At 38.8% G+C, this 25,796-nt stretch overlaps 1 protein-coding gene across 8 annotated transcripts in view; it reads left to right on the top strand.

The window, feature by feature from the left end:
• Positions 1-25,796, top strand: part of ARAP2 (ArfGAP with RhoGAP domain, ankyrin repeat and PH domain 2) — a 159,893-nt gene that overhangs the window by 123,189 nt on the left and 10,908 nt on the right. For all 8 annotated transcript variants that reach the window (XM_045834426.1, XM_045834427.1, XM_045834420.1 and 5 more), the window contains 5 exons: positions 779-896; positions 11,038-11,166; positions 22,364-22,503; positions 24,224-24,306; positions 25,336-25,371. In XM_045834426.1, the coding sequence (XP_045690382.1) occupies positions 779-896; positions 11,038-11,166; positions 22,364-22,503; positions 24,224-24,306; positions 25,336-25,371 (506 nt within the window). The remainder of the gene's footprint in view (positions 1-778; positions 897-11,037; positions 11,167-22,363; positions 22,504-24,223; positions 24,307-25,335; positions 25,372-25,796) is intronic.

Genomic DNA, 25,796 nt, shown 5'->3' with positions numbered 1-25,796 from the left:
ATGTGCAGACGATTCTAATGCTTAAAAGGATCTTTTATTTGTTTAATATTATAACTAAATTCTAATCGAAGAAAGCCAACTTGCTTCTGGCTAGCATGCATTTCAAACTAGCAAGAGCAAAAACAAGAAGAAACAACCAGAAATCCCAGAAGTCCCAGAAGAAGGCTTCTGTGTGCTTCTGAAGTGGCCTGCGGCTTTCGGTCTCGCGTAGAGCTGGCCCCAGGCTGGCTCTGCAGACGCTGCCCTGCGCCCTCCAGTCCTGGCTGCAGTGTACTTTGGTGTCCCACCATCTGTCACTTGGCATGACAGGGCACACAACAGATCACTGAAACCCTGAGGCTCTTTGGCATGGCAGACAGCAGTCAGCTGTGTATAATTTAGGCATCAGCCTGAATAAACCAGGACACTTTGAACTCTTGATTATAGAGCTGATGAGAGAAAGGTTTTACTCCTGGGAAGACCATGGGATTTGCTATCGTGTGATGGTCTTTGTGTGTATGAATAAGTGGATTCTTCCCTTCTGAGTGATCTAGATGTTCACTGAGAAAAATTTTCTTCCTAGTCTATGTTGTAATAACTTTTTGCACTCACATTGAAATATATTTTATGGAGAAGGTGCGAATAGGCTATTTTCTCTGTGTACTTAGGGAAGCTAGTTAAATATACTAAGAAGAAACTTTGGGTGTCGTAAGATGATAGATGGCAAATATTATCACCCTAGCACAAGGCTACATCTGTGTCTGACATGTATGCTGAAGAAATCTTGCTTCGTTTACAGATATCTCCAGTGATGGAGGCAGAAGAATTAACTAATGATATATTAGCAATAAAAAATATTATCCCTACAAAAGGTGAAATCTGGGCCACATTTGAAGTCATTGAAAATGAAGAGCTAGGTAAGTGATTTTCATGCCAGGGATTGTTCAATTCCTCACAGTGTGAAGAACTAGTGTTTGTGTGATGTCATTACTACATTTTATGTCATTCTGAAGATTAGCATTATGAATTCCCTTCTATTCGGTGCATCGGTTGATATATGTTATTGTCACTGGAGGTTGCCCGCTTATAATTTTACTCCTCAAAATAATTAGATTATTTTATTGACTATAAAAATATAGTGAAAAGCATTAGTCATCTATGTTGTCGCCTTAGGAAATAAGGCTTTTCTTTACAAGGACAAGCAAATTGATTTGTGGCAATATTCTGAATGTCACCACCACCATCCACATATTCCTGTATACTACTTATTTAACAAAAAAAAGATGTTGATTTAAAAGATTATTATTTAAAAATGATTTTGTTTTAAGCCAATTCTGTCTTTTTCCTTTCCGTGTGTCCTTAGTGGAGTGGACAGGTATTCTGTCATCTCTTATCTCAGGTGTGGAAGGATAAAGAGAGCTTTTAAAACACTTTGTCTACACGAGTAGTAAAGTGCTGAATAAGCTTAACATCCCAATGACACCATTTGGTTTTAAAGACCTCTAGGAAAAAAAAAGTAAGATGCAGAATGTCTTTGTGCTTTGGCCATCTGTCTAGCTCATACCTACTAAGGTCTTGGGACCCTTTCAAGCATAGCTGTCAAACTGCCAAAAGTAAAATCTTGCCACCTGCAAGCTCAAGATAAAAATTAAAATTCACCGTTGAAATACGTGCATTGTGTATCATTAGGAATGTTGTAATGGTCGTTAGAATGAAATGGGATTATCAAAGACCTTGTCTCTCATCACTCCATTCTTAATGTTTTTATGTCTTCATTTTTTTTTTGTCATGCACACTTCTTTAAAAATCTTATTTGTATTAAAACATGATTTTTTCAATATTCACTGTCAGGATTCAGGGACTCTGGTGCTTTGGTGTCCTTTCACACCACGTGTCCTCCACAGCTGGGCTCAGTCTTTCTCGTTAACAGAAAGTGTTCTGGCAAGTGAACCCTGTGCCTGCCCCTCCCCGTCCCATGCCAAGTCTGATGGCTTTGCCTCAGGTTTTGCTTTACTTGTCCTTTCCATGGCATTTATTGTTAATGAATCAGTTTCCCTCTTCTTCAGAAGTCTTCCCTGTTTTGTGCTGGCTAGATTCTTCTCCTGACCCTCTTAATTATTTTATTTCATTTGTCAATTCTTCTTCCTCTGTCTGTCCCCCAAGTGGTGGGTTCCGGCTGCTCCAATCTCCTTTGCCATCTTTTCGCACTTACCTTCTTTATAAAGTTCCTGCATTCTTAGTGCTTGACTCATGCATGTGCACTGGTGTTCCCCAAATGCCTCTTCCTCCGTCTGGCCCCCTCGTTTACCTCCTTTGATATCCAGATTAAGGATTTTATTGTGCTTTGTCTTACCTTTTGTTTTTATGGTGCCCATCACATGAATTTTATTCATCCCTCCAGTGGGAGCTTGATGGAAGGAAGGAGGGACTCTTTTCTACCTCTGGTATCTGGCACAGTTCCTAGTAGATAGTTGCCACGTAATTAAAATCTCTTGCACAAGTGAAGCACAACTTTGCATCGCTGTATGGTTCAATGGTGATAGAGTTTTTTGATTTTTGTTGTTTAATTTTAAGGAAAGGAACTAGGTTATCAGCTTCATCATATTGTGAGTAAATGATGACTGTTGACCTTACTGCCAGAACTGTCTTTCTGAATCACAAATAGGATTGTGTTGTTCCATCATTTAAAACCCTTTTATTTCTCCATGATGGTACTTAGATAAACACTATTCCCACTGATCTCTTTCTGATCATTTGCCATAGACCTGTAATACTGTGTACTGTCTAATTTATCTAATAGTAACATGGATATATCTGGCTCTGCCTAGGACCTCATGTTCTTCAGAACTTTCACATATCTTTCAGACTTTTCTGTCTGCCACTGCCTCTAGTGTAGTGCATCAATGTGGAATACACTCCGCATATCCCTTGCTGATTGGGGTAGAACAGAAAATTCTGTTGTATCCCAACAGAATGCTGTGCATTCTGAACTTGACTGACCTGGATCATTGCTTCCTGGATACATGTATGAAATGTGCAGACACATGAAAAATGATTCCTGCTTGTAGATTAGCAACCACTGGGATCTCTCAAGGCCCCCGTTAGGCCTGAGGCAGTGGATTGTCTCCTTCCCGCTTCTGTTTCTCTTTTTTATCCACGGCAGAATGGTGAGTCGTGGGTTTGGGGCCAGGCATCCTCTCCCTCCCACCCTTGTTCTCCCACATGGTTGAATGAAAGCATATCCCTGTGTCCCAGCACTGGGGCTCTGTGCCCTTGGGCGTCAGCCCTCCCTACCGAGAGCAGCCAACAGAATGTGTGAGGGCAGGATGAAATTCTGTGTTGTTACTAGAGAGATCATAATATACTTGGGAACGATGTTTTTAAGTTTCCTCTGAGAAAATGACGGGATGCGGGATGCTTACCCTGAAAACGACTGACGGTAAACTGGCGTGTGACAGTGGGCATATCACAAATGGGAGGGTGGAGTTGGGGTGGGCTTTTTATTGTTTGGCTTGGTTTGGGTTCTAATTAACACAAAGTTGTCATGTTGAAACGAAAAGACTACGAGACCTCAAGTAGTTTAGATTTCTGAATGTCTCCTGTGTAATCAAAGGAACACCCCACGTACATCAGGAAAGAATACATTTGATGGAGTTAAGAATTCACATTTGCCCTGATTTTAATGTTTGGTCAACGGTTCAAGTAGAAACGCCAGAGAGAAGACGGCGATGATCCTCACAGCCTTCAGAGGGCCAAAGCGAGGCCCCGCCACAGAGGGGCCTGGGTTGTGCCGGCTCACTGAGGCCGGCAGCGCTGGGGCTCCACCTGGCCGTCTGAAATGTTAAAGCTTTATTGCTAGAAACACGCAGGGAAGATAAAGTGAAATATAGAAAGAAGATAAAAGTGAAGGCATTGGCAGTCACAAGATTATGGTTGATAGAATAATGTCAGCAGGGAATTGGTGCTTTTCCTGATGCAAATGTAAATCCTCCAAGTACACAAGTAACCAAAAATAAATAAATAAATGGATAAATAAATGAACCAGAAGTGCTGGATTTTTATTTTAGGTGTCTGTAAATTTTAAAGCAACAGTTTTCTACTCTGTTCTATCCTTTGCCTTCTTTGTATAATGAATATTTTGTAATATTCCCTTTGCTCTCTTTTTTAAAAAAGATTTTTTTTTTTTAATTTCTAGAGAGAGAGGAAGGAAGAGGGAAAGAGAGGGAGGGAAACATCATTGTGTGGTTGCCTCTCGCATGCCCCCTACTGGGGACCTGGCCCACAACCCAGGCATGAGCCCTCACTGGAAATTGAACCCGAGACCCTTTGGTTCGGAGGCTGGTGCTCAGTCCACTGAGCCACACCAGTCAGGGCCCCTTTCTTTGCTGTCTTGAGACAATTTATTATACTCATTTTTAAGACATAAATATAATACCTTCATTATAAAATAGAGTGAGTAAAAGGAAGATATGTAATATAACACGTAGTACTGGCACACTCCTCTATGGCCAGAGATGATGAAAATAGATTCTCACAGCTGAGTGGAATCACCATGGATGTGACATTTACAGATGCAGACAGATAGGAGACGTCTGTTTGTGACTCCTCCATCCCTGGAAGCATTGCCGTTATTGGTGACATGGTGTCTTAGTCCATTTGGGCTGCTGTCACAGAATTCCATAGCCTGAGTGGCTTATAAACAACAGAAAATTTTTTCTGTCAGTGCTGGAGGCTGGGAAGTCCAAGATCAAGGTGCTGGCAGATTCAGTGTCTGGTGAGAGAGCCAGCTTGCCAGTTGATGGAGGGCTGTCTTTCATCTCTCCCTCACCTGGGGGAAGGGAGCCCTGTGGGTCTCTTTCATAAGGGCGCTAATCCCGTTGGTGAGGGCTATGCCTTCCAGAGGCGCTTCCCCCTCGTGTCATCATACTGGGGACTAGGTTCCAACCTAGGAACTGGTGGGGTACAAACATTGAGACCCTAGAAAATGGTGAACAGTTCTTAGAAAATTCTGATCAAGCACGATCTGCTTTGGCTTTTATAGTTGTCAGATTCGTGGAAAAAATATATCATATTAAAACCTTATGAAATATTTTTGGAATTTATAAGTACAAAGCTGAGTTAGATTCTAGGCCCAGTAAATTTTAAAGTACATTTTCCCTCTGAAATGAATGTTTAGTGGGACATTTGAAATTTTCACTGGATAGAGAAGTCTTTCTGTGTCTCATCCTTTGAAAGATGCCTGGCATCCATGACCCACTGCTCTCAATTGTTAAGACAAGCTGAAACCTAACCTAGGAGAGGCTATTACCCTCATCAAGAGCTCATCTTCTAAAGTAAGCTGTTATTTTAATCCCACACCTTAAAACTGAGCCTGTCCTGTGCCACTACAGCCCTTTGTCCTGTAGGTCCTTGACATGCTGAAAGGTAGTAACTACTCGAGGTGCCTCCTTTCAGTGAGCTTTTTCATGGAGAAGTTCAAGTTTGTGAAACACTTTCTGTGCAGCAATATCGTAATGAAATGTTTTCTTGATTCTTCCTCATAGCTACGCTGTTAGGGAAGATCTGTTCCTTTTCCATTAGGACTCTTCCCAGCCCTTCTCTTGATTGACACAGAAAGCGCCGTCTCCCTCTAATTACAGGGACAGGACGGAGAAAGACGTGCCCAGCTCTAAGCTTGGCACCGAGGATTTAATTATTGGGCAAGCCGCAGTTGTCTCAGGAAATCCTGTGTTATTACCGCCAGAAATTTAATGACAATACCTATAATTTCCAGTGAAAAATGGATAGTTCCCTTTTTAACACGGGAGGCCAGGGTTTTTCCGGCGCACACTATTTTAAACTATTAATAATGTGATTTACCTGGCTAAACAATCACCTCCATAACCTGTTCTTCTCAGATAACTACACTGACTGCTGGGCCGTTTTTGTGCTATAGATAGTACACAAGCGAATGATTTATTTTTCATAAGGCCCTAATGCCAAATGGCTTACGTACCATGTAATCTATGATGACAGGTGGTTGTAAATGTAACTATAAATAAAAAAATATATTTGTAGGAACTTATATTCCAGCAGTGTTTGATAACTCAGTTTCTTCTGCCTGTTATTTCTTTCTTATGGTGGATGTTAATGCCCTTTTTTATAATTATAGCATTTGACAGTATAATAAACATTTATCTTTTCATCCCATTTTTCAGGTCTGTTTTTATGCAGGAACATGAATCCTCAGGATTTTTGTTCTCCTAAAACATTTTGTGCTAGGAGGCTGATGTGAAAACCACACTTGACTAATTTTTTGCCAGTCTGCATTTGCCTCTGTATCTGCTGTGATACATTTCAGTGTAAGTGAGCACACTGAGAGAGATCACTGTAGTACCGGCTTGTACACATGGCCCTCTTTACTGCAAACGGCCGAATATTTGGAATTCTCATTACCAGTTTAATCTTGTAATAAAGAAGGGTAAGCCTTTTCAATCCAGATACTGTTTTCCAGTGAAGAATATCATTCTTACCTCCAAGCCAATGGCAGCATCATCAGTTGCCTTAAGTGCAGGATGTTGGAACCGTCTTGCTAGTACTTCCTACCACCTGCTCACTAAGGAGAAGAAAAGGGGAGTAGGGGAGGTGTGAACTGACATTGTTTTTCACTTGGCTTTTGTCACCTTGTTCAGTCCTCACAAAAAAAATCTTTGTGACATGACACTTTTTTCTCCAGAATTACACGTGGGAAAATGATCATGTGTGGGCCTACATACTTACCTGAATGAAACTCAGTGTTGCAAAGATTGGGGCCATGCAGTCGGATAGATCTGAGGTTCAAACCTCTGCTTTTCCCTTGAACCAGCTGTATCACTTTGGGCAGGTGGCTAGGTGTCCCCGGTCTTTGGGTTCCCTGACATGTAAAGTATGAATAACAGTAATATTTAATGAAGAGTATTGTCAGAATTAAAAGTGATAACTGATGTAAAGTATCCTATTTACATAATGTTTGACACATAGTTGTTATTCCAGAAACAGCAAGTGTTGTTAATAGGATCAGTAGTATTTCCGAGTTTGCAAGCAGTAGAAAGAATTATATAACATGAAATGTAAAAGTAGTGTTGGTTCTATAATTAGTTTCTTTATGATATTATTGAGTGTGTTTTCAATGCTGTACATTACATCCCCATGACTTACTTTATAACTAAAAGTTTGTACCTCTCGATCCCCTTTACCTTCTTTGCCCTTCTCCACACTCCCCTCCCCCCCCACCCCCGGAAACTGTCCGTTTTTTCTCTGTATCTGTGAGTCTGTTTCTGTTTTGTTTGGTTTTGTTTTAGATTCCACACATAAGTTCAAATCATGCAGCATTGTTTTACTCTTTCTGACTTACTTCACTTGCATAATGCCCTCTAGGTCCTTCTGTGTTTCCATAAATGGCAATATTTCATTCTTTTTTTATGGCTGACAAATATTCCATTGTATGTACCACATCTTCTCTATCCTTTCATGCACTGATGGACACGTAGGCCGATTCCATGGCTGTTGTCTATGGTGCTGCAGTGAACATGGGGGTGCATAGGTCTCTCTCAGAGCTGGTGTTCTCGTTTTCTCCGGATAAATACCCCAAAGTGGAGTTTCTGGGCCATGCAGCAGTTCTATACCGATTTCCATAGTGGCTGCATCAACTTATATGCCTTCCAATGGTACGAAGGGTTCCCTTTTCTTCACGTTTTTACTAATACTTGTTATTTGTTGTTTTTTCTATAATAGCCATTGTGACAGGTGTGGAGTGCTATCTTATTGTGGTTTTGATTTGCATTCTCCTGATGACTAGTAATGTTGAGCATCCTTTCCTGCCTCTGTTGGCCATCCATATGCCTTTTGTTGGAAAAATATCTGTTCAGGTACTCTGCACATTAAAAAAATGTTTTTTTGATGTTGAGTTGTATGAGCACTTTATATATTTTGGATATCAACCCTTTATTAGATATATGGTTTGCAAATATCTTCTTCCTTTCAGCAAGTTGCCTTTTCATTTTGTTGATAGTTTCCTTTGCTGTGCAAAAACGTTTTAGTTTGATGTAGTCCCATTTGTTTATTTTTGCTATTGTTGCCCTTTTCCTAGGAGACATATAAAAAAATATTTCTAAGACTGACCTCAAAGACTTTGTGGTCAATGTTGTCTTTTAGGAGTTTTATGGTTTCAGGTCTTACATGTAAGTTTTTAATCCATTTTGAGTTTATTTTTGTATATGGTGTAAGAACGTGGTCCAGCTCAATTTTATTTTTTGCATTTATCTGTCCTGTTTTCCCAACACTATTTATTGAAGTGACTATCTTTTGCCCATTGCATATTCCTGCATCCATTGTCTCAGGTTAATTGACCATGTAAGCATGGATTAATTCCTGGGCTTCCTATTCTGTCCTGTGGATCTTTGTGTCTGTTTGTGTTCTAGTGCCATGCTGTTTGACTATTATAGTTTTCTAATATAGATTGAAATCCAGGAGCATGAGACCTCCAACTTTGTTATCCTTTCTCAAGATTGCTTTGGTTATTTGGGGTCTTTTGTACCTCTGTATATATTTGAAGATTCTTTTTCTTTTTTTTAATTTAATTGTTACTGTATTTTTTTCCCATTGCCATTTAGTCCCCTTAGGTCCCCTCCCCAGAGCAATCACCACACTGTTGCCCATGTCCATAGTCCTTTTTCCTTTTTGCTCAATCCCTCCACTCCCTAATGTCTCCCTCCCCCACTAGCTATCATCTGCTCTCCATCAGTGAGTCTGTCCCCATTGTTCTACATTCAGTGAAACATGCCATTGGTATTTTGATAGGAATTTCATTGACTCCGTAAATTGCTTTGGGTAGTATGGACATTTTCATGATACTAAGTCTTTTACTTCATGAACACTGTATATCGTTCCATTTATTGGGTCTTCTTTAGTTTCTGTCTTCAGTGTCTTACTGGTTGAATTTATTACCTGATATTTTATTCTTTTTGATGGAGTTACTAGTGGCATTTTTTTATTTCTCTTTCTGATAATTAGTTGTGTATAGAAACACCACAAATTTCTGTATATTAATTTTGTATCCTACAACTTTGCTGAATTCATTTATTCTAATGGACTTTTTTGGTGGAGTCTTCAAGGTTTTACATATAAAGTATCATATCATCTGGACATAGTGAATTTTACCTCTTTCTTTCTAATTTGGATGTCTTTTTTTAGTGTGAATACTGTGGCTAGGACTTCAAATTAGAATTAGTTCTATTTTTAAAAACAGTTAACTTGAATTACAACCTCCATTAATAGAAGACAGCCAATTTATGGGTTAATCAATAAATGAATTATAGCTTTGGCAAATTATGGGCAATTTTGAACTCTGCCAAACCCTTTACAAAATTATTTGAAGAAACAAGACTTGTATAGCACAGAAGATTTTTCTCTAGTTTTATAAAGAATTATATTTTGCCTGCTGACCCACTGCGTATATTTTCTGTGAATTGTAGACCACCATAGAAACTCATAAGGAACTTCATCACCTGAGCATTTATGGAACATCTGTTATATATGGACTCAGCACTCTGCTGTGTGCAGGGGCATGGGCGTAAACACAAGGGAGATCCATCTTTAAGATGCATGCCCTAGCTGCTCTTATTCTTTCATTTATTCACTTATTTAGAGTTGCCATCATCATTGATTTGCTCCAATAAACACAAAGCACAGAACTGCATTACATTGTACTGATTAGTAAGCAAAAATCTGGTTATTTACATTGGAAGCAGAACATTTGTTTTCTTTTGTGGACTGGGATTTGTGGGTACGATCTGGAATGCATGGTCATAGCAGGGGAGGCTAGTGTTAAGAAAGATATGATATATTTGGTTGTCTTTATCTGTGACTTTATTACCAATTAAAATATGGTTTGTGTGTGATTGTGATATTACCAACATACTCTTTCTTGTTTGTCGTGAGCATTCCTACTTTAACCAAAAATGAAGAGCTCACACACCGTGCCTTTTCCACTTCAAAGGGTTTGGAAGGGTGGGCGGACATACGTTGGGCGATGCCACGTGGAGGCTGCACCACCATCTTCCTGTGGCAGCTTCTGTTCTTGCCGTTCGGATATGCTGCCTTTAGTGTGCTGTGGAAAGGGTCGCATTTCCTTTTTCCCAGCATGTGCTTCTGTTGTAACGTTTTATTAAATGATTGGCATATTTTGGTTAGTAAAAACTTTCCTAGGAGGCTTTGATTGTAATTGTAAAATCTGTTTTTAGTTAACACTGTGCTAAGAGCTTCTGATGCATTTAAAAATATGATTGTTTAAAACAAAATGCATACAGAGGAGTATTTGTCAAGGAAAAATCTTTAAGATTTCATTAACTTCTTGTTTTTGTTTTATTATATCAACAGTTAATATATAAAATTTCCATATAATGTTTCCAGTTGATGTTTTCACTGATAGTTAATGTATGTTCAGTTAATCTATGTATATTATTATTATTTTCATATGTTCTCTGTAAATTTGTATTTTATGATGTCATATTAATTGACTATGAGAATATCAGCTATAAGTTGTTTACTACATTGATTAGAAATTAAATATGGTAATCTTTAGGGTTAATTTGGTTTTAGTTGTTCATGCACAAAAGGAATTTCGCTAGTCCTTTTATAATTATTTACTTGGATATGGAAATAGGCAGATTTTTGTAAGCAAACCAGAATGTTAGCTAAATTCAAAAGAAGATAGTATAAGATACTGATTTGTTTTGCAGATGGGTAGCATTATTTCTGAAATTTTATCTAAAGGATACCATCTGTGAATTTTTCAATATAGTTGAGCAAAAACCAAATGTTCTTGCACAGATTAATTTATATAGTAAATTGTATTATATACTTAATGGTGTTCTAGGTGTCAGGGTCTCTTTCATGTAGTCTCAGTGCTGTTACTGTGTAACGTGTGCTGTGGTTACACTTATTGTTGCATACAAGATTGTTTTAAGTGAATTTTAAAAATTTGATAATTACATCAAAAGCTATCTTAATATATTCGATGGGTTGTGTTTTTTTTTGCAGAGCGCCCTCTTCACTACACAGAAAACGTGCTGGAGCAGGTGCTTCGCTGGAGTTCCTTAGCTGACCCCGGCTCTGCTTATCTTGTGGTGAAGCGATTCTTAACCATTGACACAGTCAAACACTATAATGGTAGGTGCTGCCAGTGCACATTGCAACCACGATGGAAAGTTCACGTGGTTCAAGGATAATTATCATGGCACACGTGTTATCTGCAAAGGTTAAAGAACAGAGATGAGTAGCTGACCAGTACTGTCTAGCAGAAAGAGGAATGCGCACGTGCACAGGAGGACCCAGCACCCAGGCCGGGTTTCCTGGAGCCCAGCACGGGCGCAATAGTTGGCTGATCTGATGGTCCCACGTTAGAGTTTTGGAAGGAATGGTTTATGTTTTTAAGGGCTTTTTTCCATGCCTACATGTTTCTCTAATTTTTAGATAGCTGGTGAACCTTCTTCCTACATTACCAAAGTTCTCTGGGTATTCAAGAAGTGTAAGTAGTACAAGCTCTGAGACTGATTGCTTGTTATAATGCTCATTTTTAAAAATATTTGATTTGTTTATTTTTGGACAGAGGGGAAGGGAGGGAGAAAGAGAGGGAGAAAATCATCAGTGTGTGGTTGCCTCTCATGCGACCCCTACTGAGGACCTGGCCTACAACCCAGGTATGTGCCCTGACTGGGAATTGAACACGTGACCCCTGGTTCACAGGCCAACATTCAGTTCACTGAGCCATACCAGCCAGGGCAATTCTCATTTTTGTGGATATTGGAAAAGAAGGATAAAATAAAAACATTTCCAGTAAGGATACTTGCCACCCAGCTTGGAAAAGACATGTATACCACATCAGCTTAAATGAGAAATTAGCTAACACAAGGGGACCATATAAGACAGTCTCTGAACTTGTATGAGACATCAGAAAACTTTTATTTTGAAACTTTGACTCTTCTGTTGTGCTGCCATTAATTGTCAGGTTAGAAAAAGATTTTCTGCCAGCTCTGTATATAAAACAACTTCAAAAGCAAATGATTCAGGTTTTATAAGATGGATTTTACCACAACTTTAATAATTAATAATAATGGTAGCCATTATTATTTATTAATCATATATTAACTGAATCTATTATTATATTATATATTATATAACATTGTGATAACATATTAATCATTCACTGAGCTCTGTGCATACCAAATGTCATTTAAACTTTTTAAAATATCCTTGTGAGTTATATTGTCATTTGAATTTTACAAATTGGGAGAAGCTCAGAGAAATTAAGTAACTTGCCCCACCCAGATCATAGCTAATAAATACAGGATTTGAGAAGATATTTGTCTTCTAATTATGAAAAAAAAGGTTAAGGATGTTAATACAGCTCCTAAGAGCTGTAAACCTACTACTTAGTATGATTGCAGGCTCTCTAGCCAACATCCATAGGGATGTTCTAAAGTAAGTTCTAAATGGTACCATGGCTAATCTGATAAATTTCTGGCTTCGTGATGCTGTCTCAGCCACTGTAACTGCGGTAGACTGGGTGTCACATAAACTACAGAAGTTTGTTTCTCACAGTCTGGAGACTGGGAGTCGGAGGTCAGGGTGACAGCAGGGTTGGGCTCTGGCGAGGGCCGAGTCCAGGTTGCAGACTTCTCAGTTTGTCGTCACATAGCAGAGACAGCAGACCAGCTCTCTGAGACTCTTATAAAGCACTGCTCCCACTCAGGGGAGCTCCCCCTTCCTCTGGCCGTCCCATTGGGAGGTGTTGGGGAACACCAGCATTCAGTCCTTTACACTGTTCATTGCCTCTTACACGTCACATGAAAATATTTTCACAACGTGCGAGCAGTGTAACAACCTCTGTCATTCTTGTCTTACAAGTACCTAAACAAACAGAACAGATACTATTCTTTTTGCTGTGGAGATTTAGCCTTTTAGTGACCTTTATCTTATTTTCTTTGATACTCCTGCATATGATTTTGACCACCTCCCCTCTGTGCCTCTGTTCCTGTGAATTCAATATGCATCCATGTCAGAGAGCAGTGGTTCTCAGGTATGGGGCAGTTTTGTCCCCTGGGGCCAGTTGGCAATGTCTGGAGGCATTTCTGACTGTCACAGCTGGGTGGGCGGTGCTGGTACTCAGCAGGAAGACGCCAGAGGGGCCACTAACCATCCTGCAGGTCTTCACCACACAGGGTTGGGCCCAAAGTGTCAGTGGTGCCCATGCTGAGAATTTCTGATTTAGATAGCCTGTGAAATCTGTTCTAGTCCTTAAATTCTGTGTTCTTTCATTTTAACACTGAGATCAGGGAAAAGTGTTGAGCTTATGAACCAAGTCCTGTCAACATTATGAAAGGTATACAATAGGCTCTCATGGTTTCTTTTACAAAGTAAGTCAACTTTTCAAGTAAATTTTTATTTTTCTGGTGAGAATTTTCCTTTTTCTTTTTCCAGTATTCCTCCAACTTTCTACTTCTCCATGTTGCGAAATACTGAAACCCAACCTAGACATAATATCGCAGCTTTTATTGGAATGGTAGTGGGCTGGCTGTGTGAATAAAAATGACAAAAATAAGATCCTAAAAAGCTGTGATCTAAAGGAAGTCTTTGGGCAGCTGGGGTGAAGAATAATCCAAACAAGGATACCATTAAGTGCTGTTGCTCTTTGCAATGGGGGAGGGGAAACAAAGATTTAGCAGGTTGAGAACAATCACATCTGAGTAAAACATTCACGCTGTTTAAAGACGAGAGGAGATGGCAAAGTGGCAAGCCGAACACTGGCCCTAGCAGACTGGGTGGGAGGATTGGGATTGTGGTGATGCCGCACAGTTTGTCATCTTCATGGGGCTGTGAGTGTGTGCTGCTGTGAAAGCGTCAAGCCGCTGTAAGGTCAAGATGAAGCGTTTTACGTAAAAACTAGAGAACCCAAGCAGTGGAAAGCAGTCCTAAATGATAGCTTCAGGATTTGGATGAAACTCCAGAGTAAAATGTCACTAACTCTTGTGTTGCTCAAATATCATCTTCATTTTTCTAACAGGGTGGGAGCTGTCCCTGCACTATTCCTACCTCAGTTTGCCAAACCATTGCACAACTTGTTATAATAGCTATACTTCTTTCTACCAGCAAACTGTGTCATCACGTTGAAAAAAAAATCAGGTTTTAGAGTAACACTGTCAGCAAATGCATTAGTTAGACTATTTCATATTAGTAGTGTGATATATTTTGGGTCAAAAATAGGAATACCTATGAAGTAAATATTTAAAATACTTTTTTTAGTTTTCTAGCCAATAAAATTTTTCACAAATGTTTTTAATTAGAGCTTGATTTATATTTAGATTGTCAAATCAAAATAATCTCCTTCATTTTGGTCTATTCTGCATCTGTGTGAATTTAGGAATATCCCTTTAAATCAGCTCTGCCCTGCTGTTTGTTTTTTTAAATGACTTTCTTAAATCATGATTTTTTCCCCCTATAGTTGTGTCTTGAAGCAACATGATGCTTATAAGTACTTTTTGTGGGATATACTTGTGATAGATTTTAGGCTGGGTAGATATTCAGTCTACTTTGTCTCTGTCTTGGCAAATGTCTCCTAAATCAATCACAGTGACCACCTACTCCAGAATTATTGCTTCATTCAGCACATCCACTACTCCTTAAAATTGGGATCTAAAACGAAAGTAAATCAAATGTGATTTCTCTGTCAATTTGTTAGAAAAATTGGAGTCATCTTAGAAATACATTGCTCTTCACAGCAGAAAGGGAACAATGTTAAAGATTTCTTTCATTTAAGATTTTCTTTTTCTATCCTGGAGCCGAGTGGAAATTAGCCGAGTTTGAAACAAGGGTGGTTGGTTGCAACTGCATTTTCTCTTAGTAACACACATTGAATGTGTGTTCATATTTTTTGAAACCTAAAGTAGAAAACTGCCAGCGCTCAAAAGCCCTGGACTGGAAGCCTTCACAGGTGGATTATACCAAACATTTAAAGAAGAACTAACGCATATCCTTCTCAAACTATCCCAGAAAATTCAAGAAGAAAGAAGACTCCCAAACTCTTTTTATGAGGCCATTGACATCCTAATTCCAAAACCAGGTAAAGACGACAAAGATAGAAAACTATAGACCAGTATCTCTGATGAACATGGATGCTAAAATCCTCAACAAAATATTGGCAATTCGAATTCAGCAATACATTAGAAAGATCATACACCGTAATCTAGTGCAATTCATCCTAGGGATGCAAAGATGGTATAATATTCATAAATCAATAAATGTAATATACCACATAAGTAAAATGAAGGACAAAAATCATAATTGTATCAATAGATTCTGAAAAAGCATTTGATAAAATCCAGCACCCATTTATTATAAAAACATTCAGCAAAATGGGAGTACATTTAGCATACTTCAACATAATAAAAGCTATATATGAGAAACCTACAGCCAAAATTATACTCAATGGGCAAAAACCTAAAGGCTTTCCCATTAACATCAGGAACAAGATAAGGGTGTCCACTTTCACCACTCTTATTCAACACAGTATTAGAAGTTCTAGCCACAGTGATCAGACAAGAAAAAGAAATAAAAGACATCCAAATTGGAAAGGAGGAAATAAATCTATCATCATCACAAATGACATGAATAGTGTACATGGAAAAACCTACAGTCTTTACCAAAAAACTACTCAACCTAATAAGTGAATTTGGCAAAATAGTGTAATACAAAGTCAATATTCAGAAATCGATGGCATTTTTCTATACCAACAATGAAATATCAGAAAGAGAAACTAGGAAAAAATCCCATTTACTATAACAGCAAGAAAAATAAAGTATCTAGGAATAAATTTAACCAAGGAGGTAAAAGACCTGTACATGGAAAACTATTAACATTGGAGAAAGAAATTAAGGAAGATACAAATAGATATACCATGTTCATGGACTGAAATAATTAACATCGTTAATATGTCCATACTACCCAAAGCAATGTATAGATTCAGTGCAATTCCTATTAAAATACCAATGGCATATTTTACAGATTTGTAACAGATATTTCAAAAATTTATATGAAACCCAAAAAGACCCTGGATAGCCTCAGCAGTCTTGAGAAAGAAGAACTAAATAGGAAGGATCACAATATCTGATATCAAACTATGCTACAAGCCCACTGTAATCAAAAGAGTCTGGTCCTGACATAAAAACAGACACACAGATCAATGGAACAAAATAGAGAACTCAGAAATAAACCCAAGTTTCTATGGTTAATTAATAATTTGAAAAATGGGATAAGAGCGTAAAATGGGGTAAAAATAGGCTAGTCAGTAAATGGTGTTGGGAGAACTGGACTGGTACATGCAAAAAAATGAAACTGGACCACCAATTTAGACCATAAACTAGAATAAACTCAAAATGGATAAAAGTTAAATACAAGTTGTAACACCATAAAAGTTCTAGAGGAAAAATAGGCAGGAAAATTTCAGATATCCCATGTAGCAATATTTTTGCTGATATATCTCCTAGGGCAAAGGAAATAGAGGAAAAACATATACAAATGGGACTACGTCGAACTAAAAAGCTTCTACATGGCTAAGGAAACCATCATTGAAATGAAAAGGGAACCAACTGTATGGGAGAACATGTTTGCCAATGATACATTGGATCCTTGTCCAATCTCCAAAATATATAAAGGACATATATGACTCAACACAAGGAAAACAAACAATCCAATTTAAAAAATTGGGCAAAGGACATGAACAAACACTTCTGCAAGGAGGACATACAGATGAGCCCATAGACATATGAAAAGATGGTCAATATCACTAGCTATCAGAGAAGTGCAAATTAAAACTCCAATGAGATATCACCTCACGCCTGCCAGAATGACCATCATAAATAAATGAACAAACAACAAGTGATGGCAAAAATATGGAGAAAAGGGAACCCTAGTGCACTGTTGGTGGAATGCACACTGGTGCATCCACTGTGGAAAGTAGTATAGAATTTCCTCAAAAAACTAAAAATGGACCTGCCTTTTGACTGAACAATTCCACTGCTGAGAATATACCCTAAGAATCCCAAATCACCAATTCAAAAGAACCTATGCACCCCAGTGTTCGTAGCAGTGCAACTGAAAATAGCCAAGTGCTAGAAACAGCCTAAGTGCCCATCAACAAATGAGTGGATCAAAAAACTATGGTACATTTACACAGTAGAATTCTATGCAGCAGAAAGAAGGAACTCCTACCTTTTGTGACAGCATGGATGGAACTAGAGAATATTATGCTGAGTGAAATAAGCCTTTTGGTGAAAGACACATACCATATTATCTCACCTGTAAAGAGGGATATAATGAACAAAATAAACTAAAGAGCAAAATAGAACCACAGGCATGTAAACATAGAACAGACTGGAAGTGAGCAGAGGGGCGTGCGGAGGGGGGATAATGGTGGAAAGACAGGGAAGGGACTAGACAAAGAAAAGGTATGAATGACCCATGGACATGGACAACAGTGTGGGAACTGACTGTGGGAGAGGGGTGGGGATGGGTGGAGGAGGGAAAAGAGGAAAAATTGGGACAACTGTAATAGAATAACAGTAAAAATATGAAAGGTCAAAAAAATATAGTAGCAATACCACATCCTTTGCCCTCTGTCCCCTCATACTTGACACCTAGTTGCCACAACTTTTACTGTCTGTCCACTTATATCTATTCCAACTCTGTATCTGCAGACACACACACACACATACACAACTTGCATTTCATTAATTGTATGATAATTATTTTTTATTTTATGTAATAAATTATAAGCCTGTACCTTTGGTTGACACTGTTTTTACCACCTTCTTGCTAAATGAAGACATTTTATCAAATAAGTTTGAGGGTTTAGGAGGTTTAATTTTCTCAGTTTTGTCATTTTATCTGAACAGTTTAGAATGTAGACATCACAGTAGAAATGGATGTAGAATCTGCTAGCACTTGATTTCTGCTCATTCATTTAAGGTAATGAAGTAACACACTTCACATGTTAGAAGTACACTAGAGTAAATGGATTTTCTGTTGCCTCTACTTAAAAATCAATTCTGTGCTTTTCAAAAGCAGCATTTGATTTCTTAGAAACGTTTTGTACCATTGTCATTATTGTAATGAGGGGTTAACTAACTTGAAAAGAAAGATAACAGTCCTCAAATGTCTTTTCTCCTCCATGGGTTATGACTGAGGCATTGAGATAGGGGAATACAACTTCATTAAAATTGCTATTTAGACTTTGTCATAGCTCATCTTATTAGACCATATTTTACCATTGTCTTTTATATTGAGTTGTTTCAATGTCTCTATCACAAGCCAGGCATAAATTGATAGCCTCTATAAGGTTCCAGAATAATTTTACATTGCTAAAGTCGTATTCTTAAGTGCTAAAGTTCTTTTAAAAAATACCCCAATAATTGAATGCGATACATGGGAATCAGATTTTAATGATCTCAGTGGGAGAGAAATACTTTTAAGATATATGTAACTCAAATTCAGATCTCTGCAGGTTTCTAAATTTGGGTTGCTGCATGTGACAGATGCTTTAGAATTCAATTTGCATCAGAAGGAAACAGTTCAAAATGCGGCTGCTTCTGCAAGCTGAGACCTGGAAAGCTGAGCCATCCACTATCAGCTGACTTAAGAAACTTTCTGCAGACATAGTATGAGTCTGTGAGTCATAATCCAGCTGAAATAACTTACATTCCACTTTGTCAAAACTTTTTAAAACCAGAGATGTTTAAAAGTTGATGGTGAAACTTTTTCCACTTCAAGTGGAGGTATTTTGGAGGGAATTGATGATGGTCTCTGATATTCACTATACAGTATGAGTCCTGACTTCTAATATTATACTTTGGTACTGAGAAAACCAGTTGAAAAGTTTCTGCTAGCTCTCTCTTTTGTGTGGGAATCTGTGGAAAGCATTATCTTTAAGCTTTAAAGATATCTTTAAAGCATGATCTTTATCCCCTCCCCCCCCCCACAAAGAAAACCTAAATATATGAGGAATATTTAAATGTAAATATAAATACTAACAACAGGTTATCAGTGACTGCTGCAGGCCAGGGTGTCTGTGGAGAGCTGTCAAGCGCAGAGAAGGGGTTCAGCCAGGGGGTCATTGACATCTTTTCTAACACTGGATGCTCTTCATTCCAGGAAATGGCATTTCCTGTTTTGTTTTTCTTGTATGTCTTGTTCTTCCATTATAAGATTCTATCTTAAACTCTTTTAGAATATTAATTTAAAAAAACACTTTGTAATTGAGGAAATGACTGATAAAATTTCATAAAACTAGGTAGTTAGGGAACATTTTCTAAAGGAAATTAACATTATATTATTACAGAGACAGCTGTGTGTACTTCTCAGTTTCTCCCTTTGGGTGCTTTCTGAGTCATTAAGGAAGACAGTATAGAAGTTACTATTTGGGGTGACATAGGGGTAGGGTCACTGAATTCCAGTTTGGATGTGTTGGGTTTTAGTTGTCTGTGAATTGTGTCCAAGGGTACACGTTTAGAAGGGAACTGAGGAAGCTGTGGAGTGCATTGCATGGAACATGGCTTTAGCCTTGAGGGCATACAAGATCATACAGCTTACTTGTTAAACTTAAGAACATTAGCCCTGACCTGTATGACTCAGTTGGTTGGGCATAGTCCCACAGAGCGAAAGCTATCTAGTTTGATTCCCGGTCAGGGCACACGCCTGGGTTGCAGGTTCGGCCCTGTCTGTGTAAGAGAGGCCACCAATCTGTTTCTCTCTGGCATCGATGTTTCTCTCCCTCTCTTTCTCCCTCCCTTCCTCTCAAATTAAATAAATAAAAATTATTTTCAAGAAAATAATATTAGAGAGCTGACTCAGTGGATTGAGCTCGGGCTGCGAACCAAAGCATCGAAGGTTCGATTCCTAGTCAGGGCACATGCCTGGGTTGCAGGCCACGGCCCCCAGCAACCGCACATTGATGTTTCTCTCCCTCTCTCTCTCTCTCTCTCTCTCTCTCTCTCTCTCTCTCTCTCTCTCTCTCTCTCTCTCCCCCTCCTTTCCCTCTCTAAAAATAAATAAATAAAATCTTAAAATAAAATATCTTAAAAAATAAAAAAATTAAGAAAAAAGAAAATAATATTAGAGAGCTGAGCATAGAATTAATATTTGCATTTAAGGAATGGATGTATCAGGAGGTGACTGGTGTGTGGAGGAACAATCAGAAAGGGTGCAAGAAAACATCAAAGGAGTAGGTTTTAGGAAAAATAGTGCTTAACGGTGTAAACCGGTGCATGAGGTCAGGAAAGGCACCTGGGCATGTACTGGTATTGTGGTAATGGTGGTGATCATGATGATTATAACCATTGTGTAGAAGTGCCTCAATATAAAAGACAGAATTCTACGTTAGTTATTAAGAGACCTGAACTGTGATTCTAATAGTTGGTTTCTGACCTTATAGCATAACCCTTGTGAGCCACAATTTTCTCACTTATTAAGTGAGATTATATAATCTGTACTCTCCCTACTTCAGAAAGTTGCAAATCACATGAGATAAAAATACATGAACAACTGTACTTGAACAACAATTAAAAAAATAAAATAGACATTTTGAAGAGTCTAAAATATACACTAGTTTTATATAGTGTTTACTTTTTTCTCGATCTTCCAGTTGTATTAAAAAATGTCTTCAAGTCTTTTAATTAGAAAAAGGTTATTTTGAATTTAAAAAGTCATTTAGCTATAAAACATCATTAAAATATTTTATGTGGAAATGAATATTAATAAATTGTGCCAGAAGACAATTTTAGCAGTATATTATTCAGAAACAATTTTAAAGTCACAAACTGCCAAAAATAACCTATTTTAGTATGACTGTGTGATTGAAAGAATATTGTCTGTGGCCAGAATTATGTGTCATGGAAACTGTTGGGAGTTGTTAATTGCCTTTGTTTGCTCGTGGTTAGGATCCCTGATGTGGTTAACCCTGGGGATTTCTGCTTGCAGGTAGTCATTCCATGCTTACATTTGTGTTGCAAGGAACTATTTCTACTTTGTAAAATAAGTTGTTTCTTACGCTAATTTTAATTGTAAACATCTGTGCACTGTTCTCTGTGTAAGCAAGGTTTTCCCCAAACCAAGGGATTATTGGGTTGAAGACTAAGAGTTCTTCTTTCTAAAATCATTCATTACTCTCTACACTTCAGAAATTATGCATAAATATTTTAAAATTGTATCACCTTAACACCAAAAGCTTTCTAACAGTCCCAGGCCTGCCCCAGTACCCCACTCTGCGCCGTTGGTGGCGGTCATGTAATGGGAGGGCCACAGCAGCCTGCAGGGCGGGGTCAGTGCCCCTTCTGGGGAAAGCAGAGGCTGACGCTTCTGCGGCTGCATCAGGGCTGTTTGGGCTCAGCGCTCTGTGAGCTGCCCTTCTGTCTCAGGAGGCCGAGGATCATTGTCTGGGTTACGTGGAGAAAGTTTTAGACTGCAGGACACAGTGATGAATTTATGCAAATACAAATGTGGTGTTCTTAACCAGAAAGTGTTTTCTTAATCGAATGAGTTGAAATGATTGGTGTGTGGGGGGCAAGGACAGTATTGCACATGAAATTGATGTTAAGTGCTCTGCCTTAGTTGTTTTGTCTTTTTTAGCCTTTCCTGTTTCACTTCGGCAGGAATGTCTTGAATGGCTTAAAAATTCCTGGATTGCTGTGTCAGAATTCCACTGGAGGTTTTCCTATTTACCTGTGTATTTGCTTTGCTTGTACAAGTGCTGTTTAAGATCAGTATAATACAGCTGATTGGGTGACTGTAAGTTGCCAGGGATCCACACTGTGTGTGCGTGTGTGTATGTGTATGTATATATGTGGTGAATTTGTATATGTGAATATATAGGTACTATTAATATATATGGTAAAATTAATTTTACTAATGTATCTTATTTAAATCCACTTTTCCAAAATATATTATTTCAACATGGAATCAACATTACAAAATTGTGACATTTTTACTTTTTTATACTATCTTCAAAATCTGATCCATATTTTATACTCACAGCACATCTCAGTTGAGACTAACCATATATATTTTTTCAAAGTGCTAATGAGACAGTACAGGCAGGCCTGTAGATTATAAATAGGTATAAATAGGTATAGTCAGTGGGTCTGTGACTTGTCCAACACACCCGGGACACATGGTGTTCCCAGAAATTAACCATAGGTTCCTTGGTGGTGATAAACAACTTATTCTTTCATAATACCAAAGCTGAAAGTATAGACATGTTTTTTATCTGTTCCACATAAATGAAAATGTACCCAATTTACAGAAGTACTATGCTTTACAGAGAGAATGGCCCTGGGAAGTATCAAAGAAGGGACCCTGAAAGTCAAAGAAGAACCATCTAAAATCCTGTCTGGAAATAAATTTCAAGATCGCTATAGTGTTTTACGGGATGGATATCTCTTTCTTTACAAGGATCAGAAGGTATTTGTATAAGTAGCATTTGATTTTTTGTGTGGGTATTCACATTTACAATTTTATACCTTTCTCAGCCCTTTGTCTTGGAAGTCAAGACCTCTAATAAATAAATAAAATGCATAGTAAACCGATGATTTCTTTGAGCCCCTGAGGTATGCCATTAATGCACTCAGTAACACAGTAGAGAACTCCATATGTGGCCTTTCTGAGCACCTCACATTTTTTAGGGCAGAGAATGACCTACGTCCTAAACAGAAGTCTAATATGTGTTACATAAACTAGCATTTAAGTCAGCATCTCAGTCAATTTGACTGAGAATTATGTGTCATGCCCTAAGGCACAGGTGGCAGACACAAGGCCCACAGGCCGAATCCAGTCCTCCACCTTGTTTGATTCAGCCCGGCACCTTGTTAGGAGTTGTTACACTTACACAGTCCTAAAGTTATTTCGGCCCTTTGATGGCAACCTCGAGGCTGATGTGGCCCCCAGTGAAAATGAGTTTGACACCCCTGCCCTAAGGTAAAAGTATCCTGAGTTTAGCTAATGGAAATTAATAAATGCAAATTAAAACCCTGAGGTACTATCTTATCTTTAATTTGACTAAAATCAACTAAAATCATAACAATAACACCTAATGTTGACAAGGATGTTGATGAACTGAAACTCCCAAATTGTTGATGGAATGGTAAAATCACACAGTCACTATGTGGAAATGTTTGGCGGTCTAATTTAGATACATTTATTTGTACATCTACCCCATGACCCAGCAGCTGTGTTCCTAGGTGTTATGGCCACAAAAGTGCTTGTTCAAGAATGTTCGTAAGTAGCTTTATTCATAAAAGCGGCAACCTGGAAGCATTCCAAGTGACCGTCAATGTAAGAATGCGCCTCAGCAGTAAAATAGGTGAACACTAACGTATGCGGCAACCTGGAGCACTCCTTAAATCCCTGTTGAGTAAAAGGAGCTGCACACAAAATAGTTCCAGATAGGTGTGTCCGTAAGAAAGCTAAGATTTGGCAAAACCATTAGCAGTGATGGAACTTTGCCTGGAGTGTAGAGAACATTCGCTATGGAATTGTGAAGAGTCACTGGGATACTTCTGAGGATGATAGAAGTAGAAAAGGGTGGCGGTCCCATGGGTGCCTACAGTGTCATCTCTACTATCTCAAGATTCTAGAAATACCCATGCAATTATTTCAAATGCTGAGTGACAGCAGGACCCAGAGACACTTTTTCCCATTGAGTTTTAGAACTCACTTGAGCTAAGCATAAGTTCTGTTTTGGTGATGCACGAAGAACGACCGGCTAGTAACATCTGCTAATACGTGATGGAGAGAGAGTCGTTAGGCAGCTTTCCAAAGCTCTGAGGTCCCATTTTTGGGAGCATCTGCTCAGCTCTGTGCACTCCTTGACCACTTGCCCTGTATGTTTCCCTAGCAGTGAAGCCTCCCTGGATGGCCATGAACAGAGCTTAGTAGTCTTCCTACTTTGCGTTTGTGTCCCCATTCACTTCCTTCAAGGACAGTGGACTGCCCAGGCAGGAGGGTGGTAGGACAGCGCTTACCCCTTCATTCCGAGAGATGCTCACACTCCCCCTGCGTCCTTCTATCTGATGGAGCCAGCAGGGGGGCCGTGCGGGCGCCAGGTTACTGTTTTCTGTCATTCTTCAGTGTTTTCAGTAGAGGACGAGTGTTTAATTACATAATGTTTTGTTTTCCTTAACAGAGTAGCAAACCTGACAAAATGTTTTCTCTCAGTTCAATGAAGTTTTATCTTGGAGTGAAAAAGAAAATGAAACCTCCAACCAGGTAAAGCTTGAAAGAGAAGGGTGATTGAAAAGTGATGGGAAAATATGTCTATTCCAGGAATTAGGGATCGGTGGCGTTAGCTTCACCTTTTATAAACTGAGCTTCAGACAAGTGTCTTAAGTAGCCAGATCAAGAGAACATGTGTGGGTAGATAGGGAGGGATGATGTTCCCACTAAAGGCAAGCTCTGGGTGATTAAATGTCTCCTTTGAACACCAAGAAATCCCCAGAAGGCCCTGTCCGCTGGGAACACATGCATTTCCCACAGCCCATGCCTTGCACAGTCACAGCCTGGGGACAGGAGGACTGTTCCCAGCAAGTCTACCCACAGGAAGATGGATGGCTGCCCTCCGCCTCCTCACGCTCGGCTTTTAGAGTGTCTTGTTCCTCCTGGCTCTGTGATTTCCCCTTCTGCTTTGCCGAATTTGGTAGTGAATCCGCAGCACAGAGATGGCAGAGGGGAAGTGCAGTCCAGTTAAACAACGTGTTCCTCCCTAACTCTTGAATCATCCCAGGGGTCGCTTTGCACTGTACTTTCTTGATCATAAACTTGATTAGCTAATTAATGTTTGTACTTACACTCTTAATCTCATGAAACTTAATTTTAATGAACTGTATGTGATTTGAGATTCTGAAAATGTTCTCACTTTTGCCACCATGCTTAATTTGTAAGTGCAGTACATGTAGATGCCTGTGTTGCAATTGGCATGTTCTTTTAATTTCTCACAACTATCAGCAGGTCCGATGTATAGTATCTTATTTTGGCCATTTTCCGGGACATCTATTTTCTGAGAGATTTTCCCCACTGCCCCGTAACATCACAAGGCTCCTTTCCTCTGTCTCCCTTCAACATATTTAAATTTGTGCCAAATTCCCCACCATTTGTCATTTCCCTCTTGATAAATCATAGCCATTGAATCATCACTTGTGGGTGTCAATTCTGCTATGCATTTCTACCATTAAATGTCACCTTAGTGTAAAGTGTATCGTTTTTAATACGTTGGTGTTTGTTTTTTCCCTTGTGCTGCAGTTGGGGATTGACAGCATATTCCGAAAAACATCACTGGTAAGTTAACAGCTGGCAGTTTCGGGATTTGATAACATTCATGCTAACTTCAGTAAATGAATAATGCTGTGATTCGGCAGATGGATCCATAGACAGAAAATGTTTCACCTAAGTGAAGTTAAAATCTTTACTAAATACTAAGCATCTAGGAAGAGGAAGTTGTATTTGCTTTCAGGGTTTAGGTCCATTTCAATCCCATGTATCCTAATTGCCAGTACCTCTTAAGAGAAACTATCTGATTTCTTCCCAGTTGTTATGGGTGTGGAATCCTGGCTCTTATGGGGTCAGCAGGCAAAGTGCAGTTTTAAATAAAGGATAAGAACCAGTCAAAATTCTGTTAAAAAAAATCTTGGTCTCAAACCTGTGCACTTGACTCTGCTGATGTCACCATGCTCTGAGAGATCACACTAACTGTACCCTTCTCT

The sequence above is a fragment of the Phyllostomus hastatus genome, unplaced genomic scaffold (genome assembly GCF_019186645.2).
Source record: "Phyllostomus hastatus isolate PE091 unplaced genomic scaffold, TTU_PhHast_1.1 phas_contig_196, whole genome shotgun sequence".
Lineage (NCBI taxonomy): Eukaryota > Metazoa > Chordata > Mammalia > Chiroptera > Phyllostomidae > Phyllostomus > Phyllostomus hastatus.
The sequence above is the reverse complement of the archived record's forward strand: the minus strand, read 5'-3'. Positions and strand labels throughout refer to the sequence as shown.